Below are 12765 nucleotides of genomic sequence, written 5' to 3' on the forward strand. Positions count from 1 at the left end.
TTACAATATAAAATAAACTTGTTAAGATATTAAATGAACTAGCACAAATCCCCCTTACGATATATAGATATATAGAACTGAAATTAAAATCCTGAAATTTGTACTTTTATATTAGATAGTAATGTGCCTCGCTTCTTTTTGGCCAAAAAAGGTGCCTCACTTCTTTATTTATTTACTTTCATTTATTGATTAATGAGTAATGCATAAAAACACGATTTCCTTGTTTGGTAATATAAGGGATTGAAGGAAGAGTAAGTGGAAGTGGAATTAGAACCTATGAATTTATGCGTTTGGTTTGCATGAACTAGGTTCTTTTGAAAATGGACTTCCTTCCTCACTTCCTCTCTCATTTTACTATCTTTACCCTCAATCTCTCTCCTGCCATTTTGCAGCTCTGATGAATGACCCAGACTCCTCCCTCTTCTCCTAGAACGACAACGATGATCCGGCATCACCTGTGAACACCTCCTTCACCGAGCTTGACCTCTCCAGTTCCATTATATTGGCTAACTTCATCCTCTACAATAACTCCATATCAACCACTCCCTCCCCTTGGAAATCTCTCTCTATTGCAGCCTCGTCCATCATGAACCATCTCACTGGTGCTCTTCCTCCCAGCTTATGGGATTTGCTTCTTCGAAAACAATGGTGATAACTGGTGAGGCAGCGACAGAGGGCTTCTTCAGCGACGACGGTGATATTTGATCTTCAGTGACGATGATGGAGCTTTCTTGATTTGGTTCATAAATCTGCTTCATCGATCTTCTTGTTGGATTTCTTGTTTGGATTTGATTCTTGGACAATTCCTCGCAACAATGGTGGTCAATTGAAGATGCATGGTAGATGGTTGCTGGCGAATGATAAAGGCGATGGACTTTTTTGTTTTTAATTTTGTGGTTATTTTGGTCTTTTTAAAAATATAACTATATTTTTTAATCTCAATTCCATTTCTATACCAAACTTACTTTTAAACTTCATTTTTTTTACTTCCACTTTTACTTCTACTAAAAACACACCTCTATACCAAATGGAATATGAGTTTATATAAGTAGTAATTATGGTATGTTCGGACAAATTTTAATTAAAATTTATAATTTCCAATTTTAGTATAATGAATACATTAATGTTTAACACCTTTATACATAAAAAAATGTTTAACACCTTTATTGTAAGAGGTAAATTATAAGGTACCTTTTTTGTGAAATATTTTAATTTACCCTTAATTACCCTTAATTATGGAAAGTTACTTTCCATAAGCCATTTTAATACTACAATATTAAAATGTGCTAGTGTATACTAATTATTCCAACACTTATAGCACCGTTGTATTACTCCTCCTATTCAATTTTATCATGTTGGGTAATACCATAAACCATGAACTCAAACCATGTTTTAAATATAGAATTGAAAAGAAAGTGAAAAATCACAAATATCAATAGAAGGTGATATAGATATATTAATGTTAACTAGGTTGTATCCATCAACTAGGTTGATAATTATGGTAGCAAGAGCACCCGTCATAAATGATTGGGGGTTTAAACCTTATCATTTATGTATGTATCAACATTATCAGAAGAGTTATATACTCTCTGTTCTCAGTACCTCGTGGATAATAATTTCTGTTATCGACAAAACCTATTTGTGCTATAAAAAAATATCAAATAATTTAATTCTTTTAAAATAGTTCGTATACAACCGATAGATAGTGTTCAAAATAATCCCTTCGTTCTAATTGATAAGAAATTGTAAAGTTGATATGTTATTTTAAAATATAAGACATTCTAGTAAAAATAAAATTTTATTAATGAAAATTATTTTAACATTACCCCTCATCATTTAATTTCTTTAAATAATTTTTTCTCCCTCTCATTAAAGAAGGAGATATTAATCGAAGCAGGATAGGATTATTTAGGCCCATATAACTTATAAAATATCTAAACTTGTAACTAAGTCTAGCGGCCCACACGTTAGCGGACTTGTTTAGGCCGGCTCAAATCATGAAAAAAATATTATTTTTAAAAAAACTCAATTTTGGTTTAAAATTAATTATTTTTATTATTATATAAAATATAAAATATAGTAGTGAATGCTATAACTTAAAGGAAAGTTTTATCGCACTGCTATCAGACCGGCAATGTTATATAGTAATGAATGCTGGGCTCTAACGGGACAGCAAGAGCATAAAATTGGAGTAGCAGAGATGAGAATGTTACGATGGATGTGCGGACATACACGTAAAGATAAAATTCAAAATGAGCACGTACGCGAAAAAGTGAGGGTGGCACCTATTGAGAAAAAAAATGGTAGAAAATCGGTTAAGATGGTTTGGGCATGTACAAAGAAGATCAAGGGAGGCACCAGTGAGAAGAGTGGAACATATAACTTTGAGTCCGATTAAGAGAGGTAGAGGAAGGCCTAAGAGAACACTCTTGAAAGTTATTGAACGCGATATCTTAATTAATAATATTCCTAAAAGCTTGATAAATGATAGAGCACAATGGCGTCTTGCAATCCATGTAGCCGACCCCACCTAGTGGGATAAAGGCTTGTTGTTGTTGTTATTGTATAAAATATAAAATATATTTTTTGGAATAGATGACTCAAATTTAAAAAAAAATTTGAGTGTTAAAGTTTCAAAATCAAGATTAAAACACATTTTAAAAATTATTTTAACATATTTTATAGATTAAAAATAATAAAAATATAATAGTACCAATATTTTTTTTAAGAAAATAACTATAAAAACGTATTCAAATATATGGTCTCTTACTATAAAATGAATTAATAGTTAAAGGATCAATCAATATTTAATAAGACATGTGTGTGTGTTAGAAAAAATTAATCATTTAATCCTTATAATTTTGACTCAATTGTAACTCAATTCTTAAATTTTAACTTGTTATAACTCAATCTCTTAAGTTTTGACTTAATTATAACTTAGTTCCTAATCTTTAATTTTTGCAACTTAATTCTTATATTTTTAATCATTTAAATATTGGTCCTTATATCTTAAAAATTAAAATAATAATGATTAAAATTAGGTTAAAATTTATTACTAATATTTTTAATTAATAAACCCTTGTAATCTTTATAAATATTATAAATATTAAAATATTTTTAATCTTTATAATTTTATTTTTTTAAAATATAAGGACAAATATTTAAATAGTTTAAAATTATAGGAACTGAGTTGTAAGAGTTAAACTTCAAGAATTAAGTTATAACTAGGTTAAAACTATAAGGATTAAATTATAATGAGTTAAAGTTTAAATATTGAGTTACAATTGGGTCAAAACTATAAAGATTAAATGATTAATTTTTTCTATGTATTAATAACTTCAACTTCAATTGTTATTTGAGTATTTGGGTTGGCTTGAATAAGTTCAAACATAAAATAATGTTATTTCTTGAAGCTTGATAACAAATTTTTTTAGCTTTATTCAAACTAGTCTGAACAACTGGTTTTATAAAAAGAAGTACCTTATAAATTGTGATAGAGGTATAAGTTTTGAAGAAAGAGAAAATGATATTTAATGATTGGGAGAGGCAATAATGACATTTAAGAACATTAAAATTTCAAGCAATAAATATCAATTATTGTTAATTAGAATATCCAAATTCATTATTGTATTTGTCTGCTTCCTCCTCTATGGTTCAAACTAGAAAAGGCCAATCACCATTCAATTTTGAGAAATTCAACACAATTGCCATACCGATCACTTCCCTCGTCATTCTTCATCTTCTTTTTGTCTGAAACAAACATGAAGAACCTCAAATCTCAAATACTAACAATCATCTTTATCATCGCCATAATCTCCCTAATATCACCAAGCCACTGTAAGAACGTGATAGAGAAAACCTGCAAGCAAACCCCACATTACGATCTCTGCGTTCAATCCCTGAAATCCGATCCCTCCAGCTCCGACGCAGACGTCACGGGTAACAAACTCACAAACACCATCAATCATCCTATATATGGATTCATCTCTTTACATTAATCACTGAATCAGTAGTCAGCGATGTGTATGTAATTGAAATGGTGATTATTTACAGGGCTAGCTGTGATTATGGTGAAAGTGACAGAGGCGAAAGCAAACGGTACGAGTGATAAAATCAAGCAGCTGCTTGGTGGAGGAGATTTAGAACCAAAGCAAGAGAAGGCACTTAAATCCTGTTCTGAGAGGTACGAGGCAGTGATTAAATGGGATGTTCCACAAGCTATTGGAGCTCTGAATGGAAACCCCAAATTTGCAGAAGAAGCCATGCAAGGTGCAGCAAATGAAGCCTTTGCTTGTGAGAGCGAGTTTTCTGGCACCACATCATTGCTTACAAGAGAAAACCAAGCTTTCCGGGATCTTGCGGTCGTTGCTGTTGCTATTATCAAGCTTTTACTTTAAGAATTTAATTTAAATTCTTAGGGGTGTTGTTCTTTCCGGGTCTTTCTCTCTATGAAAGTGCTTTTACCTTAATTGCTTTGCTTAGTTTGGAAAAATAAAATAAAATCATGTTTCTTCACCCAATTGATTTCTGGCCCCTAATTTTACTTATATTTGGATTGGTTTCATACAAGAATTAGGTGAAAATTTAATTTACTATTTTTTTCAGCTGCGCCGGTCACATTAAAAATGTAGGTGTGGCTTTTTTTAAAATGGAGTAATGTTATCTCTTCATTAAACATTCGTAGAGTTGAACATTAACGGACATAATTTTTTTTTAATCAAAAGGAACTCCTTCTCATTAAGGAATAACCTCCATAAACATTGCAAAACAGATGAAACTACCAAACATAAAGAAGATGACAGAAAGCCTATAAAGTTAACCAACACCAATTACAACGTTGGAAATTGTACTGTTTGATGAGACATGCAATATATCTTCTTCCGCATTAGAGGTCAGAATAGTAGCCAAAGAAAGTGTTGCTTTAAACACCCACCATATCGGGCTAGCTCACTTCCTTAAAGGCAACAGCTGCAAGATAATCAGCTGTAAGGTTACCTCATGGAGGAGTAGGGCAAAGAGAGAACCCAAACCTTTGAGAAAAGAGCTGTTACACAATCATAGTTAATAATTCTGCACTTTGAATTGTATAAATGTGGCTGATTAAGAGAAATGCAAGTGGACAAGAGTTTACTAATCAATTTCACAAATGACCTTATCATGACCAAAAGGTTCATGACTTGTCTCAAGGGAGGGGCTTCAGTCTAAAGGCAGAAAGAGACTTCATCTTATTTAATTTATACATATTCTAACATTCAAATTATCATTTAAAATTTGATATATAAATATTTGGTATTCAACATTCTTTTTTGCCAACATTCGTTATACATATTCTAACAATCAAATTTAAAATTTAAAAAACGAGATGCATTGTTCATGACTTATATGAGTAATGCATTTAATTTATATATACTAATAATAAGAAAATATGTTATTACATATGTTTCAGAATGAAAATATAATTAATATTGTAATTTGAAGAATCTATAGTTTATTTACTTGAAGAATCTAATATTTTATCCTTTGTGTAAATTGCCTTCTTTTAATAAAAGGAAAACTAGCAATGGGAATCTCATATGTGCTGGATGAAGCATACAAAATAAATCACCTTATACATATTTCATATATAGTGTGACTTGTTAGAATTATTATATTATATTTCAATGTTAAGATACTAGGTCTCATTAATTGTTACAGGGTAATTGGGAAAAAATAACATATATTATTGATATTTTTATTATAAATAACTAAATAAGATGATTTTCTTAATATTTAGCAATCGGTTGAAAAGGATGCTCATCCTATATATAAAGATGAAGTATAATCAAATATAATTTTCTGGAAAAAATAATTGATATCTAAATCTTATTTTTATTAAAAAAATTCCCCTAATCAATTCTCTTTTATAGAAAAGGGAAACATACTATGCATGTCAACTCTATATTCAAATCTAGGACCTCTTTTAATTAAACGAGGACGGAAAAATGACGTTGCCACTAGGACAGCTTGTCATTAACTCTTATATATATGTAAATTTCTTTTAACAAGAAATTATTACTTATACAAATAGAAACTGTAAAGTGCATATTTTGAAATAATTTTTTAGAAAGAGAAAAGGGCAATCAATGATTTAGGTAAAGTAGTAATGACATTAGAGAAAGAAAAAAATTTCAAGAAAGAACAACTCCATTATTAATTGGAAGGCAGTCCAAATCCATTCCTTTATTTGTCCCACATTATGTGTCCCAGTTTTTATATTATTTTGTCCGTAAATTTAGGTCTTTATTATAAATATTATGTTACGAATTTTCAAAACTCATAACCCTTAGGATTCTTTTATCTTTAATGTCCTCATGAATGGCATGAAAAAGTTTCTTAGTCTTAATAGCTTATAACCTTCAAAGGTTATATAATGCACCATTATGTACCTCATTATATATTTGTAACATTAGGGTAGGACTTGAATGATTAGAGGCCTATAAACAGAGGTCATATCCAAAGCATATGTACACCAATAAATAAGAATTCTCCTCTATTGTTTTCTCTCCATTTCTTGTATTGTCTTATCCTTCTCTACTCTTCATATTAACTATATTTTACAACACGTTATCAACACAAATTGGCTCTAAAAAAGGTATGAGCTTTTAGTTAGATTAATGTGTTCTTATATTATATATATGACTATATTTTATATTATTGTTTTATTAACACTCATGGTTATATTGTTCTTATATTTTATTGTTTTATTTTCTTATCATTTCATTTTCTTAGTTATGAAGTAATTTTAAATTTATCCATTTTATTCATTTGAAAATAATCATGTGATTAGTGATTTAATTTAATCAAGTCTCATTTGACACCCATTGCTTTATTATTTGTTGTTATATATTTTTTATGGAGATTGATATACTTATTTTTCTTTCTTTATTTATGTATTTGATGTCATCATCATGATTATTATTGTTGTTGTTGTTGTTGTTGTTGTTATTCATTTCTTTATTTATTATTATTATTATTATTATTATTATTATTATTATTTTGGTCTTTCATTAAATTAATACTATATATACATATTATTATACATTTTGTATTTGTTTATGTGTGTGTATTGATCAACTTATGTTGTTAATATAATTTATTTTATCATATAAATTATTCATTTTATCCATTAATTTATTTGTTTTACTGCATTTCTTTATATTTATTATGCTTTATTTATTATGTAAGTTTGGTTATTTACATTTGTGTTTCTTTATATTGTGCCTCTTTCTATTGTGTTTTATTATAAATTATATTTTAGCATGTGTGAGTGAAATATATTTTTTTACTATAATATTTATTTATTATGCTTTATTTATTAATTTTGTATAATTCTAATTGTTATTATTATTTTAGTTTGAATCATGGAAAATCTTACCAAACTCGAATTTATGGCTCTTGATATTACAGGAAAGAATTATCTATCATGGGTGCTAGATGTTGAAATTCACCTAGATGCCAAAGGTCTAGGAAATGCAATGTTACCTGAAAATCAAGCAAGTAGTCAAGATAAGACCAAGGCAATGATATTCCTTCATCATCTTTTTCATGAAAGGTTAAAAGCTGAGTACCTTACAGTAAAAGATCCACTAGAATTGTGGATTAACCTAAAAGAAAGATATGACCACCAGAAAACAATAATTTTACCTAAAGTCTGATATGAATGGATACATTTGAGGTTCCTAGATTTTAAAACTATAAGTGAATATAATTTAGTAGTTTTTAAAATAAGTTCTCAATTGAAATTATGCGATGAGAAAATTAATGACGAGGACTTATTAGAGAAGACATTTTTAACTTTTCACGCTTCAAATATACTCCTGTAGCAGCAATATTGTGAAAAAGGTTTTAAAAAGTATTCTGAATTAATTTCTTGTCTTCTTGTGGCTGAATAAATAATGAGCTGCTGATGAAAAATTATGAAATCCGTCCCACTGGATCAGCTCCATTCCCTAAAGCGAATGTGACTATACGTAGTAATTACCGTGGTTGTAGTCATGGTTGTGGACGTGGTCGTGGCAGGGGACGTGCTAATTACCATTATAATAGTGGTGGTGGTACTAGTTATAATCCTAATACCTACTAAAAGAAGAAAAATGATGAAGGGCAAAAAAGATAAGAGCAGCCCTTCAAAAGCTGTTGAAAATTAGTGTTATCTGTGTGGTATGAAGGGGCATTGGTCACGTACCTGTCGTACACCTGAGCATCTAGCAAAGCTTTATCAAGCCTCCATCAAAAGAAATTCAAATAATATAGAATCAAATTTCACTTTTCAAAATGATGATGTTGAGGCACATTTTGCATACAAAAATGATGATATCAATGAGTTAGATGATATTAATGGCCTTGATGCTATGGCATACTTGGAGGTGGCTAATTTCTTTGAAAATCAAGATTAGACAAGTTTGGTTGAAAAATAATTAGAATAATTTAAATTATGTTTTATTTATGTTTCTTGTTTTCTTGTAATTTAGGTTATGTTTCATTTAGCTTTCTTGTTTTCTTGTAATAAAAGCATTATTGCTATGAATAAATTTCATTTTATTAAGTATTTATTTTAATAAATTCTCTTTCTTTTGTTGAAGAATAAGGATATTTCCTTTTCTTTTACTAGACATAAGAATGAAGATATATGTCTCGTGGATAGTGCTATAATGCACACCATACTTAAAGATAAAAAATATTTTACTTGTTTAACAATAAGAGATGGAAGCATTAATACAATAGCGGGTAATACTAAATTAATTGATGGCTCTGAAAGAGTAATTATAATATTACCCAAAGAACAAAAATTATTATAGATGATGCATTATATTCATCCAAGACTTAAAGAAATTTATTAAGCTTTAAAGATATCTGCTAAAATGGATATCATATTGAGACTACAAATGAGAAAGATATTGAATATCTACATATTATATATTTTAGATCTAGAAAGAAATGTGTCCTAGAAAAATTATCCACGTTATCTTTTAGTTTGTACTACACAACTATTAGTACAGTTGAAATAAATGCAATAGTCAACAAGAAGTTTACCAAGCAAGATACATTTATCGTTTGGCATGACCGGTTAGGCCATTTCGGTTCTACTATGATGCAAGAATTATTAAAAATTCACATGAACATCCATTGAAGAAACAGATGATTCTTCAATTTAAGAATTTTTCATATGCTGCTTATTCTCAAGAAAAATTAATTAAAAGACCTTCAATTGCGAAAGTGAGAATTGAATCTCCTGCTTTTTTTGAACGTATCCAAGGAGATATATGTGGACCTATCCATTCACCATGTAGACCATTCAGATATTTTATAATTTTAATAGATGCATCCATAAAATGGTCAAATGTGTGTTTGTTATCAACACGTAATTTAGCATTTGCTAGATTACTTGCCTAATAATTTGATTAAGAGCATAGTTTTTGGATTATACAATTAAAACAATTCATCTTGATAATGCGAGTGAATTTTCATCGTAAAATTTTGATGAATATTGCATATCAACTAGAATAACATTTGAAAAACTGTTGCTCATGTCCACACTCAAAATGGTTTAGCAAAATCATTCATTAAACGCCTCCAATTATTAGCTAGACCAATGCTCTTAAGGATAAAACTTCTTATTTTTGCATAGAGACATACGATTTTACATGCAGCAGTACTTGTGCGTCTTAGGCCAGCAAGTTATCATAAATTTTTCCCGTTACAATTGGCTTTTGGTCAGGAGCCAATATTTTATATCTTAGAATTTTTAGATCAGTGATGTTTGTTCCTATTGCTCCACCACAACACACAAAGATGAGATCTCAAAGAAGGTTGGGAATATATGTTGGTTTTGAACCTCCTTCTATAATCAAGTATCTAGAACCATTAATCAGAGATTTATTCATGGCATGTTTTGACGATTGCCATTTTGATGAAACAATTTTCCCAACATTAGAGGGAGAAAATAAGCAGTTGGAGAAAGAAATTACATGGAATGAATTATCACTATCTCATCTAGATCCTTGTACAAAGTAATGTGAACTTGAAGTTAAAAAAATATTTCATCTACAAAATATTACAAATCAATTGCCAAATGCATTTACTGACCTTAAAAGAATTACTAAATCTCATATTCTAGCTGAAAATGTTCCTATAGAATTGATGTCCTAATAGGACAATTAGAAAGTGCAAATGAATCTAAGCTATTCCTGAAATGTGGTACACCAATTGGTTCCAAAGATAAAATTCTTAGAAAGAAGAAAGGAACACGAAATAAAGATGGCATTGTAGAGGAAGCTGGTACTTAGAAGAGTACAGAGACATAACTAATCAAAATACCCCAGAAGAGGTCCAAGTACCTGAAGATAATGAAGAGATCTCAATAAGTTATGTCACCATAGGAAAAAGATGGAACCAAAAAAATATAGTCATTGATGACATATTTTCATATAATGTTGCTATGGAAATAATGAATCAAAATGAAAATCTAGAACCAAAATCGGTTGAAAAATGTAGACATAGAAATGATTGGCCAAAATAGAAAGATGCAATTCAAGTAGAATTAAATTCACTATCAAAATGTGAAGTTTTTGGACCTGTAGTTCGTACCTAATGGTGTAAAGCCAGTTGGATATAGATAGGTATTTGTGCGAAAACGAAATGAGAAAAATGAAGTCGTTAGATATAAAGCACGACTAGTAGCACAAGGACTTTCACAACAACCTAGTATTGATTATGAAGAGACATATTCTCCTGTGTGGATGCAATCACATTAAGATATCTAATTAGTCTAGTAGTACATAGAAAACTTGATATGCACCTAATGGATGTTGTTACAGCCTATCAATATAGCTCTTTAGATACAGAAATTTACATGAAAATCCCTAAAAGATTCAAATTGCCAGAAGCATGTAAAGATTCTCGAGAAAAATATGCAATTCATTTGGACAAATCTTTGTATAGATTGAAACAATCTGGAAGGATGTGGTATAATCATCTCAGTGAATATTTGTTGAATTAAGGTTATAAAAATGATCCAATCTCTCCATATGTTTTTATAAAGAGAAATAGGACAGAGTTTGTTATAATTACTATCTACGTGGATGATTTAAATATAATTGAAACTCCTGAAGAGCTCTAGAAAGTAGTTGATTGTTTAAAGAAAGAATTTGAAATAAAAAATCTAGGAAAAACAAAATTTTGCCTCAGTTTACAAATTGAGAACTTAGCAAATGGAATTTTTCTTCATCAATCAACTTACATTGAAAAAAGATTGAAGCAATTTTATATAGACAAAGCGCATCCATTAACTATTTCGATAGTTGTAAGATCTCTTGATGAGAAAAAAGATCCTTTTTGCCCTCAAGAGAAAGATGAAAAACTTCTTGGTCCTAAAGTACCATATCTTAATGCTATAGATGCACTGATGTGTCTTGCTAATTCAACAAGACTTGATATTGCATTTGCTGTAAATTTATTAGCAAGATTTAGTTCTTCCCTAATAAAAAGGAATTGAAATGGAGTTAAATGCCTATTTTGATATCTCTAAGGGACAATTGATATGGGATTATTTTATTCTAATGAATTTGGATCACAACTTATTAGTTATACAGATGCACGATTTCAATCAAATCCACATAAAGGTAGATCACAAACTAGATATTTGTTTACTTGTGGAGATAAAACAATATCTTGGCATTCAACAAAATAAACTTTAGCTACTGCCTCGTCAAATCATGCAGAAATAATTGCAATTCACGAAACAAGTAGAGAATATGTTTGGCTAAGGTTAATAATCCATCATATCCAAAAGATGTGTGGTTTATTGTTAGGAAAAAAAGATTCCAACAATATTATTTGAGGATAACATGACGTGCAAAGCTCAGTTGAAAGGAGGATATATCAAAGGAGATAGAACAAAACATATTTCTCCAAAAAAAATTTCACTCATGACCTTTGAAAGAGCGGTGATATAGATGTTCAGTAAATTCGCACATGTGATAATCTTGCAGATTTATTTACTAAGACACTACCAACTTCAACATTTAAGAAGTTAGTGTATGAAATTGGAATGCGCAGACTCAGAGACATAAAGTGATGATATCATCAGGGGAAATGAAGTGATATTATTACTAGGGGAAAATACAGGGAGTAAATATTATTTTGTACTCTTTTTCCCTTTCGAAGATTTTATCCTCCTGGGTTTCCTTAGAAAGGTTTTTAATAAGGTAACATTAGTGAATATTTAAAATATTGTGTACTCTTTTCCTTCACTAGGTTTTTATCCCATTGGGTTTTTCCTAGTAAGGTTTTAATGAGGCACAATATTTATTATGGACATCTAAGGGGAAGTATTATAAATATTATGTTATGGATGTCCATAACTCATAACCCTTCGGATTTCTTCATCCTTAATGTCCTCATAAATGGCATGGAAAGATTTTCTTAATTTTAATAGCTTATAACCTTCAAAGGTTACATAATGTTATAGATGTCCATAACTCATAGCCCTTCGGATTTCTTCATCCTTAATGTCCTCATAAATGGCATGGAAAGATTTTCTTAATTTTAATAACTTATAACCTTCAAAGGTTACATAATGCACCATTATATGCCTCATTATATCTTTGTAACATTAGAGTAGGACTTGAATGGTTAGAGGCCTATAAAAAGAGGATATGTCCAAAACATATGTATACTAATTAATAAGAATTCTCCTCCATTGTTTTCTCTCCATTTCTTGTATTA

At 29.7% G+C, this 12765-nt stretch overlaps 1 protein-coding gene across 1 annotated transcript; it reads left to right on the forward strand.

The window, feature by feature from the left end:
- The first annotated feature begins 3761 nt into the window (after positions 1-3761).
- LOC129290954 (cell wall / vacuolar inhibitor of fructosidase 1-like) lies at positions 3762-4397 on the forward strand. Its single transcript, XM_054928014.1, has 2 exons — positions 3762-3939; positions 4054-4397. Exons 1-2 carry the CDS (start codon positions 3762-3764, stop codon positions 4395-4397), a joined length of 522 nt encoding a protein of 173 aa, XP_054783989.1.
- The last annotated feature ends 8368 nt before the right edge of the window (positions 4398-12765 follow it).

This window comes from Prosopis cineraria, unplaced genomic scaffold (genome assembly GCF_029017545.1).
Source record: "Prosopis cineraria cultivar Desert tree isolate PC_DT_omini unplaced genomic scaffold, ASM2901754v1 PC13, whole genome shotgun sequence".
NCBI lineage: Eukaryota > Viridiplantae > Streptophyta > Magnoliopsida > Fabales > Fabaceae > Prosopis > Prosopis cineraria.